Raw genomic sequence first — 11,142 nt, 5'->3', positions numbered from 1 at the left:
GTTTTATAATTTTTTGGAGTGCTTTGAAATGGGGAAGATGTACAATTTTGCTGCTAAAAACCGTCGCCGATGATTTTTACATACCGTAAAGCTTATATGAACGTCCTAAAAAGACAAATTCGGCAGTTTATTGCGTTAATTCCTTCTATTTACGCCAATTTTCGCCAAAATAAAATTGTTACCTTAACTTTGTTAATGAAGGACTCCATAAGTGTTTGAGTGCTTGCTTATTGGAAAAATGAACTGAATTGAGACGCAAACGGTGTTTTTAAAATTTCCTTTTTATTTATTTTTTATTTCTTATTTAACTGGTGGAATTTTCCGGAGAGAGTTTGAAACTTTGTTGATGAAGGACTCCATAAGTGTTTGAGTGATTGCTTACTGGAAATGAAGTGAATTGAGACTCAAACCGTTTTTATCATTTTTTGTTTTTTGTATTTTTTATTTCTTTATTTTTTCTTATTTGATTTGATTTGAAATAATAAAAACTGTTTGAGTCTCAATTCACTTCATTTTTCCAGTGTTACCTTATAACTTTTGTATTCTTGACATGGACTCGTCTGTCGGTTTGACGATTACTTCTAAAAAATTTCGATGCATTCTCATTTTGAGGAAATTACGCATATTTTCAGTACCAAAAGGCTTGTCCTATGTGCGGATCAAAATTTTTGAAAGTTTAATACATGAATGGTTCTCGACCTACGTCATATTTAATTATTAACCAAAAACGGGCTCCATTGTTGACGTCATTGGTGCATTTTTTTAAGGGAGGAGTAAGTATATATTTTATTCCGATGAGAAAACGAGTATTTTTGTTTTGAAGCAAGCATCAGTAGGTATCAACAGACTTTTCTCTCCTATTTAACGTATTTGTCAACATATTAACCGGATGAAAAGCTTAGATACGTATAGAAGTGCTTTGCAAAGTAAACGTTTGATAACGAAAAGTCAAAAGAATTTCACCGACATTGCAAGATCGCATATTCGAAGTTACGACACTGTATTGATCACAATTGCCGTATCCCTGGGTATTGATTTAAACTGGCCGCTACTGTATCACGGAGAAGTGTTGGATGTGGCTACTCCACAGTCCAAGTGAAAAGTGATACTCCCATTCAGTGGTACCAAACCAATCATCCATATTTATACATTGTATAAAAGGGCACCGCTCAAATGCCATACAATACTAGTTCATTAGTAATTAGTAGACCAATAGCTCGTACTGTTATCCTTTAACAACATATTAACATGATTACGCATTAATATATCGCATCTGCGGACAGCAATGCTCCAATTTCCAACCTCAAATCTTTTCCAATGAGGACAAAAAATTTTCTAATATTCCTCTGTAGCATAGTTACCGTCAGCCTTTTGCTAATAATCTTCGGACAACAAAAACCTTCAAGTATTCAAGATATTGTTACAAGCACGCATCAGCAACTACGAAACTTCAAGGTAAGCATCCGGCATTTGTTCAGAAAACGGATCCGTAATTTGAATACTTTAGGATACGTTACGAGATGCAGAAACAAAGACTTTAGTCGCAGATGAAAAGTACCTTCAGATGTTAGGCTTTGTCGACAAACCTAGATTATATCCGACCGACGTCTGGCATAACACCTCGTTACCTGTCATTGTAACTTACGTACTAGAAGGTCAGGAAAGTCAAGCGATTGGTTTTGCAAATAACATTGGAAAGGTCCTGCCGAATAATACCATCCTTATTTACAATATCGGCCTTGGAAGCTATGGGTTGCGAATGGTACGTGTGCAATGTAGTGTTTTGTTTGCGTTTCAGTCTCAATTTTGCCTAGGCTCAATGAGTCATCACAAAGGCATTCACACGGCAATCTTTAATGTTCTGTAATTGAATGTTTAATGTACTCAGGTAAAATTATATTTTTATGCGGAGGACTACGGCTAGTGGTCATTTTCATACGTAAATCGAGATGTAAATAGCTCGGTAAATAGTATAGGCATTTCTAACTGTAGACTGTCTAACCTGTTTCTCTTCTTCGCTATTCTCTCCGATCTTCCGGGATTGTCAGAGTCAACTTTGTGATTATTTGTTGAGTCAAAATTTAGAATGACAATTTTCAATTTTGTGTTCGGATATAATTAATACTTTACCTAAGTATGGAGTTATGAAAGATGATCAACTTGTCTGAATTGGGAATGGTAGACAACTTCCTAATTTTTCTTTTGCACCATACTAGACCATATCTATCATTATTTTATGCATGCTACAATTCCTGCGATAATACAATTTTGACTGCTTTATTTAATAAATAGTCAAGGTGGCAATTTACTGCACAATAAAAGTGGGCCATAGATTTTACCTCGGATTTTACTATGTGAAAAAGGGGTTAACTTTCTAAGCCTCTTCAGTTGTTTGCACAAAAGCCTAACAGAACAAGGATCTAATACTGAATGCCTGGGGAACCCCTCTATATTATCTAGTAAGCTAGACATTTAACTAGTCGCTATCATAGGAGAACTTTTTTTAATGTTAGGAAAACAATGTTTAAAAATATGAACTTATCATATCATTTTTATTTGTAAATTGTATACACAACTATTTAAATATTTATTAAAAATAAAAAAAATATAAAATGCCTCCGCGATACGAAGTGGGTAAGTATTTAAAATGTAGCATGAAGTACCCAGACGAATTCACTGAAACTTATTGGTATACTTTTTAGAGAAGTAAAACTAGTAGAGATAGTATGAAATGGATTTGCGCATGTGCCGAACTAACTTCTTATTTATGAAGCAATTTTTATGAAATTTTGACCTTGTATCCTTCTGATTAAAGCAATTTGTCAAAACAAATGGAAATTATGGAGCGTCCACCCCTAGTAGAGTACGTTTGGGAGTTGAAACGTGGTAGCGACGAGTCCCACTGAGCCCAATACGCCTTCAAAACATCGAGATACCACTTCCCAGGTTGGCCGTGTAACGTTATTTTCTTACCAATTGATATTCCCGATTTACATTCCATTTGAGTAATCTTCGATTTGTGCTCTTATTTAAATTCTTGCTCTGATGTCTAGATATTTGATATTCTTACGCCATCTAGGTATTTTATGTGTAATCCACTAGCTTAAAAATGTAAGTTAGTTTGTAGTAGAGTTCTTTTACGTAGTTCTTTATTTTTTGCCGTTAGAGGTTTCTTATTTAGTTTTATGTTTCGCCGACGGAGATCGTGCAGATGATTCCCACGGTACTTCTAATTCTATCCCTTCTTTTTGTTTCTACTTACGCACTGCTTCTTCCTCTTCAGTGAACTTTCTGCTTTCGTGTTGCTTACATGCAAATTTTTCTTTGGTACGCGATTACTTTTGCCGACTTCGTGTTTTACCGTAAGGGATTATTATTCTGACTGTCACCATTTATCTTTGGAGTGGTTTCTCTTTCTTCTGTTGTCTGTGAGTGGATCCTTTTGAAGCGTTTTTACGGATTAGTATTTGCATTAAACAGTACGTGGTATGTTAGATAATTACGCAGCATTTTTCTTAACATGTTTTTAAGGCTTTACCTTCCCTCAAAGCTTTCTCAGTGTTTCTTTTTTGGATTAACTTGGTCTACTTGGACATTGCCTACGCAGTACGTCAATGGCATTGCATTTTTACTTGGTCCCTCCATCTGGTATTGGCGAGCGTAACGCGATAGATGAGTTTCTACATTACCGGCAGATTCCCCGCGATTTCAGTGAAAGCAAACATGTAATTCTATCAACATTCACCTGGTGAATCTACTTCATTCCGCAAGTATTAACGAAACCCCTTTGGAGATTAACGATCTTGTAAACTGCTCCGATATATATCAGATTATAGCTCCGTTGTTTTCTGCGGAAGCCTGTTTTGATATTAATACTTTCTTTTACTACATATTGATCCCCTTTTGACTAAAAATGAATTTAAATTTAAATGTTGACATTGCAGATCAATATACAGGGTGTTTCGAAATTCGCGCACAGAGACTGTGGGATGGTGTTATACAACGAAAACGAATAAAAAGTTCCAGTTTTTTATCAGACCGGCACTTTTTTTTTCGACGTGCTGAAGCTTGTTTACTAGCAGACGGCGGACATTTTGAACAACTGTTGTAATTACGTACTCGTTTAACCAGTGGCGCAGCGTAGGGGGGGCGGAGATTTTTTAAACCGCGGTAGCGCGAAAAATAGCCGTCTGATGGAAAACTGATAGAGGAACTTTTTGTTCAGTTTTTGTCGTATAACATCATCACGTAGTCCGTGTGCGCAAATTTCGAAACACCCTGTATTACAGTGTCCTATTTGTAAAGTTTTCGATCGCCCTCGATTGTGACATCAATTATTGTTTATGTTCTATGCTAATTCCTTATGAAAGCTTTCTACACGGGTCGTTTATAAATGTTTTTTGGTTGAAATAAATATCGATACAGAATCAAACTATAGTAATTTATTAATTAATCGCTCTGAAACAGGTAGAATAAACATGAGACAAACATTCCGTTTTTTATTGACACACAACTTTGTTAGTTTTAACTGATAAAAATAAAGATTAGGCATGTTGAGATCGCTTAATGGTAGGTACAGGTGACTCCGTGACGTATTGCGAAGCTAAGCATACCGGCTTCAATTTCGCGAAAAAAATAACGTTCTAAGTTACTATGCACCGAAATAAAATGCCCATGTTCCGCGAAATAAAATTTCTCGTAAAAAAATGGTACGCGATGGAAAAAATCAATGATGAAAAACGTACGTGATCGCTCGCAAATTAATCTTCTTCACTCTCCCACCTCTCTCGCTATTTTTAGCCCGTTAGAATTTCTGAAACGGGACCTATTTTCTGAACGCAACGACCTCGACTAGGGTACCTTTTTTTACCAATAGTACCAGAGACTTGCTATAAAATAGTACACATGCATTTTCGGCACGCGGTCGGCTTTAAACAGAAACTTTTAAGTCCCAAGAGATCGTGGCAACCGCGCTCGCTTTCCCCAATACGTTTCTTGTTATCGCCAGACATACTTTTGTTCACGTTCGCTATGGAGCGGTATACTTATAAATTGTTGTTTTGTAAGTGTTGTTGTCTCTTGTCTATTGTTTAATACAATAAATAAAAATAAAAATGGTATTTGAAACCAAAACCATGTTAAAACGAACGCATTTCAAAGATGAATATGAAAATTGAATGACAATTTTGTTTCAGCTACAGAACTACTGTAATAGCAGTCGGTGCCAAGTCATTAGTTTTAATTTAAACGAATTTCCATCACACGTTGAAGATGAAGCTTTACGTGCGTACCGGCCGGTTGTGATACAGGCAGGTATCGACGATTTTATACGCCACTGCTTTGTTTGTTGATATCACTTAACAAAATGAATACTTTTTTCAGGACGCTCTCCAGCACACCGGATCAATTTTCTTCTTGGAATGTAACATTCGTTTCAAAAGATTTGTAATACCTGAAGTATTATTGAATTTATATAACTCGGTCGTTAAGGGTAGCGGAATTTTGACGTGGGCGATGCCCCTTAAGAATGCTGTATCTAGTCGTACTCACAAAAAGATGTTCGATTATTTTCGTACCGATGCGGATAGCTTTTTGTTCGTGCAAATGGTATCGGCGGATATTATAATACTCGTCAATACTGAAAGCACACATAAGGATGTGATGTTGCCATGGGTACAATGTGCGTTAACTCAAGACTGTATTTATCCAATAGGAGCTCAATCTGGAGGTTGTCGATTTAATAAAAAACCGCAATATCGTTATTCTGGATGCCATAACTATGACGCGTCCGCATTGAACATAGTTTTAGGACTGAAGTTTAAGTTAGATAGTAGTAAATATACGTATCAGCCTACTTCTGAATTATTCAAAATAGTTCCACTCGACAGAGCCATTATAGAGTTGCAAGGTTTAGAACAAAATGCTACCACTGAAGGGAAACAATACGAATCTTCTTTTTCCTAAGATAGCACTTTATTACTTGCCTGACCAAAAAAATGTTGTGATATTACTTTAAGTAAGTTTATACGATATTCCAGTTTTTGATAACACAATTCCTATCAGGTGGGATTTGGTTAAATTATTTTTTTATATTAAAGTAAAATCTTCAAATTCAATTATCCGCAATATGAAAAGAGAACTCGGCAGAGCTCATACCATTTATGGCAATAATCTTCGATTCCATTCACAATGGAATTTTACTTGCAAAAACACTGCATACCTAGTGGAATAAATAATCCGTAATTGCTCAAGTTCTGTTTGCTCTGCACCTATTCGTATTATTGTAATTACGTGTACCTGAAATCTATATTTAATCAGATTTTTAGTTTAAAACAGGGCATAGCTATAAACCTGAACAGTAGAGGCACATAGAAGTCCTTCTAGATTCTGTGGGCAAAGATGTTTGAAAATAATATGGTTGTGAATTACAAAGTAAACCTAAAAGGGTAAAGCATTTTCATTTAGTGACTGAGCATACTATGCACGTCTAAAAATGTTGACAAGTAGGTAGGTACACAAGCTCTTTCTAGCCGGTAACATTTGAATTGGTAGTAATCTTCTCGCACAAGCTTGTGTCACAAAAATGTTACCATCTAAAAAGCACTTGAGGGACTTTAGACGAACACAGTAGGCAAGGCATCATGTACTTAATTATTTACATAGCATCACAGTATGATTTTCATCTATCTCTAAAATGTCTTGAACTGATTTCATTGTCTACAGTTCGATTGAAATCATTCTGTGTCTCTAAATCACTGTACAGAGAAAAATGAATCTCAAATAATTTTGTGATTTCCTAGAATAGACTGCTTAAATAGATAGGTATATAAGAACTGCTCCGTAGGTGTTTAAGTTTGCTCACTTCCCTGTAATAATAAGTATTGCTTACCTATTGGTATTATTTCAAGACTCCGTTAGATAGATGCATTACTAATATAAACTACCTGTAGGTGTACCATTCCAGTGTGTATATATTTATAGGACTATTAAAAGATGTACAGTAGTCTTTTTTTTTTCATTCGCAATGGACACAAAATAAACAGAAGTTCCAGATCTTTGGTTTCGTTTACTGATTTTTTTAGTAACATTTGGTTCTGGTAGGTAAGTATCTTTATAAAGACGGTTATTCAAACGCCATTTCTGCTACAGGCAGAATAAACTCGCCTAACGAATTGAAAAAGTTAGGTACCGAAGCAAAAGTGCAAAAAGATAGTGCGCAAATTAATACTTTGGAGACGTCATTACTGGGGGCATATAACCACGCACTCGCAAGAGTTTGTCTTCTACCTACCTACAAGAAATATAGAAGTCTTTTTTTACACAGAAGAAAAAAAAACATTACAATTACTATAAATGCATTAATATTTATTATATAAGAATAATTATTTAAAAAATTGCTTCACAAATAAGTGATATAATCGATTGTTCCCGGACTTACCCTGTATATTTATATTGTATTTCAATATAAATGATTGAATCAATATAAATATTTATATTATATTTCAATATAAATGATTGAACAATATAACTATAATTATATAAAAACACCAATTATTTAAAAACGTGCTTCACAACGTTTACTTACCCTGTATATTTATATTATATTTCAATATAAAAGATTGAACAACATAATTGAAAACAATATGGTAAAACGCAACTGAAGGTCACCGCCGGTTTTGAGGTAACTCAAGTTTCTCAACGAAATCAAGTAGTCCATGAAAAGTTGGGGCGACATTCATACGGTCAAAACTTGATTATTATACTTCTTCACCCTTAAATTAACAAAAAAAAACCTTAAAATATGCACCGATGACGTCATCAGTGAGGCGTTTTTTTTTTGTGATTTTGAGTTAAATAGGGCGCGGGCAAGTCCGTGAGGCAGGGGCGGACTGGCCAGTCGGGCGATCGCCCGATGGGCCGGTATAAATGTCAACTGATGGGCCGCCAAAAATCGATTTATTTAACATTATTTTCTGTCTATATATTTTTATTGTACCTACTGTGTTATGTTATGCCTTATGAGTTATAATGGTTGATTCCAATTTAATTGGTCAGCGTGCAGAATAAGGCCAGTAGCGCACTAGGCAGCCTCACTGCGGCAGCCACACACGATTTTCAGCTGTCTAGGCGGGCTCGAATAAACAATAGTGTGTGGGATTAGCCCCCGCAGTTTTATGGCTGCCTAGTGCGTTACTGGCCTTATAATAATCGATTTTTTTCGCCGAATTTGTTTTTATTTGTAAGAGGACGCGTTACACTGGACAATGAGTCTTCCTATCTTTTCAATACAGTTTGCGAAAACAAGAAAATCTTCGTTTATGTCAGCGAAAGAAAGACAAGAAACTTTGTTTATACGGTATACGATGTATACTGTGAATACGGATAATTGTATAATTGAAGTTATTTACAGTAATATGGAAAGTGCAATATAGGGCACAGAGGTACCTAATAGAAACGAGGACTTCCTATCGTTAATGAACCCGGGCACCATGGTAATTTCTTGGAACCAATTTTATTGTTAAAAACATTCGGCCCATTGCTAAATTCACATTATCAACAGCGTTATTTGTGAAAAACAAAGAAAAAGCACCCCCGAACGAAAGCCAAGACGAGGACAATCAAAACCAATGGTCAATATAATTACTTACACAATAATAATAAATTTAAGTACCTATGTACCTAATAGGTAAAACGTCAAATTTCAGAACAAGTTATCAAGGCAAAATTATAAAATAAAGGCAATAAAATAAAATATACGCCTTAAGTTGATACTGCTCAAGATATTAAAGAGACTATTTTTATAGAACTAAATGTTACCCGCGAGTTCCAATTCTAAAAAATGGGCCGATAAATATTTTCCCCAGGCCACTTAAAGGTTACCAGTCCGCCTCTGCCGTGAGAAGTCTTAAACATTCTAGAATTTCTATCTTAGACCATATAGTACATGGACTGCTATTCGCCCTATGCTTTCAATACAAAATGGATGGTCACGGATAGAGGGCACTGTAGTCGTGGGTATGTGAATCTCAGGGTAAACACTAAAGTCGTGTACAGTGGCGTATTTACAGGGGGGGCATAGGGGGCGTGTGCCCCCCCTGTGCCCATCGCGCGCTATGTCGGCATTCTAATGACATTGACTATGGCAAGAAAACAAATATGAACGTAGAATAGGCCACCGCCGTTTGAGACAAATGTACAAATGTGTTGTAGTAGTGTAATTAATACTCGAACCGTAGCGAATGAACAGGCCAACTACACACCAGCGCGCGATGCGCCTAAACTCGGATCGGATTGAGTAATATAGTTAAGTATCTATGCTGCATTCGGCTCGATATAAATTTAGGAATTTACCTATTCCTTTGACATAAATTTAACCAATATGAGCTATCTATACCTATAGATATACGAGTATGTACTTAACAATAAAACAATAAAATTGGAAACTATTTTTAAAATGGACCTTCTGTGTTTATGATACCCACTATATTTATACATGCACAATGCATATGCACATATATTCCAAATTTTTTGTAAAAAATTGGTTTTCTTTCTTTACGCCCCCCCCCCCTGTAGCTATTTCGTAAATACGCCACTGGTCGTGTAAACACCACTAGGATCGTTTAATGAGCAGATTTATAGTAACCGCGTAGTAGGGGAAGCTTTAAATACTCTTCATTATTTGCTATACGTCCACAAATAAGAATAAGTTTGCTTTTTTTGGGATATCTAGGCGATTAATTAATTGACGTTTGTTAATTTATAGGTTGACAGTCTCAAATCGTGCCTCATCGGACAACTTCGGGCAGACTCGTTTACCCTTGACCATATTTTAGTTACAATTAGCGGTCCATGTACTATATGGTCTAAGATTTCTATCCGCATGTGTTGGAAGCTTTTTATCGCCACGAAGGCATATTTTCCTTAATTTCCATAAAATGAGAATTTCCCGCCATTTTAAAAAAACTAAACGTCAAACTGATGGACGAGTCCATTTCAAGATAAATCAAAGGGGTGTCCTAGGTCGGGACTTTATTTGGACGAAAATTAGTATGTACAAAATACAAATAATGAAAAATTTAACGCGAGTAGTAGGCACACCAATGCCGAGCGAACCGAAGGCGAGTTCGGCATAACTCGGGCCCTCCCTTAGACCCGCCTCTCTACGTCCACGGTGTCAAACGATGTTTAGCAACGGCCAAACACACATTACACGTTTTTGCACAGCAATGCTCAGCGAGCTAAAGCATAGCTCGGGCCCTCCCTTAGACTCGCCTTTCTATACGTCCACGGTGGCAAACGATGTTTATAAACGGCCAAACACACACTACACTTTTTTGTACAGCAATAACTGGGGCCCTCATCCCTTAGACTCGCCTCTCTACGTCCACGATGTCAAACGATGTTTATCAACGGCCAAACACACATTACACTTTTAGCACACCAATGCTGAGCGAGCCGAAGGCGAGTTCGGCGTAGCTCAGGCTCTCGCCCTTAGACTCGTCTCTCTCTACGTCCACGATGTCAAACGATGTTTATTAACGGCTAAACACACATTACACTTTTAGCACACCAATGTTGAGCGAGCCGAAGGCGAGTTCGGCATAGCTCGGACTCTCCCTTAGACTCGTCTCTCTACGTCCACGGTGGCAAACGACATTATTTTAACATCTGCCAAACACACATTACACTTTTTTGCACAGCAGTGCCGAGCGAGCCGGAGGCAAGTTCGGCATAGCTTGGGGCCTCCCTTACACTCGCCTCTCTACGTCCACGGTGGTAAACGACGTTTACCAACTGCCAAACACACTACACTTTTTTGTACACCAGTGTCGAGCGAGCCGGAGGCGAGTTCGGCATAGCTCGGGCCCTCCCTTATTAGACTCGTCTCTCTACGTCCACGGTGGCGAACACTACACTTTTTCAATCATACATCCAACCTAATAAAAAACGGCCGTAACGCTTATGTGCTCGATTTTCCGCCGCGTGTCCGTCTGTCTGGAGATTTCGCGGTCTCTGGGCCACCTAGAGATTTCGACTTTTCGCGAATTGAGAGATGGTAGGGTCCTTCCTAAGACAGTAAACGTTAAATGTAACTGAACTACTTTGGAGACGGTTTACTGTTCAAGACAGTACTAGATTTTT

General features: G+C 37.1%; 1 protein-coding gene across 1 annotated transcript; it reads left to right on the top strand.

The window, feature by feature from the left end:
- Positions 1 to 1,109: 1,109 nt before the first annotated feature.
- LOC116177024 lies at positions 1,110 to 7,006 on the top strand. Its single transcript, XM_031495878.1, has 4 exons — positions 1,110 to 1,455; positions 1,508 to 1,762; positions 5,196 to 5,309; positions 5,383 to 7,006. The coding sequence occupies exons 1-4, from the start codon at positions 1,318 to 1,320 to the stop codon at positions 5,962 to 5,964; spliced, it is 1,089 nt and encodes a 362-aa protein (XP_031351738.1). The 5' UTR covers positions 1,110 to 1,317; the 3' UTR covers positions 5,965 to 7,006.
- Positions 7,007 to 11,142: the final 4,136 nt, after the last annotated feature.

This window comes from Photinus pyralis, unplaced genomic scaffold (assembly GCF_008802855.1).
Source record: "Photinus pyralis isolate 1611_PpyrPB1 unplaced genomic scaffold, Ppyr1.3 Ppyr1.4_LG7, whole genome shotgun sequence".
Taxonomy (NCBI): Eukaryota; Metazoa; Arthropoda; class Insecta; order Coleoptera; family Lampyridae; genus Photinus; species Photinus pyralis.
The sequence above is the reverse complement of the archived record's forward strand: the minus strand, read 5'-3'. Positions and strand labels throughout refer to the sequence as shown.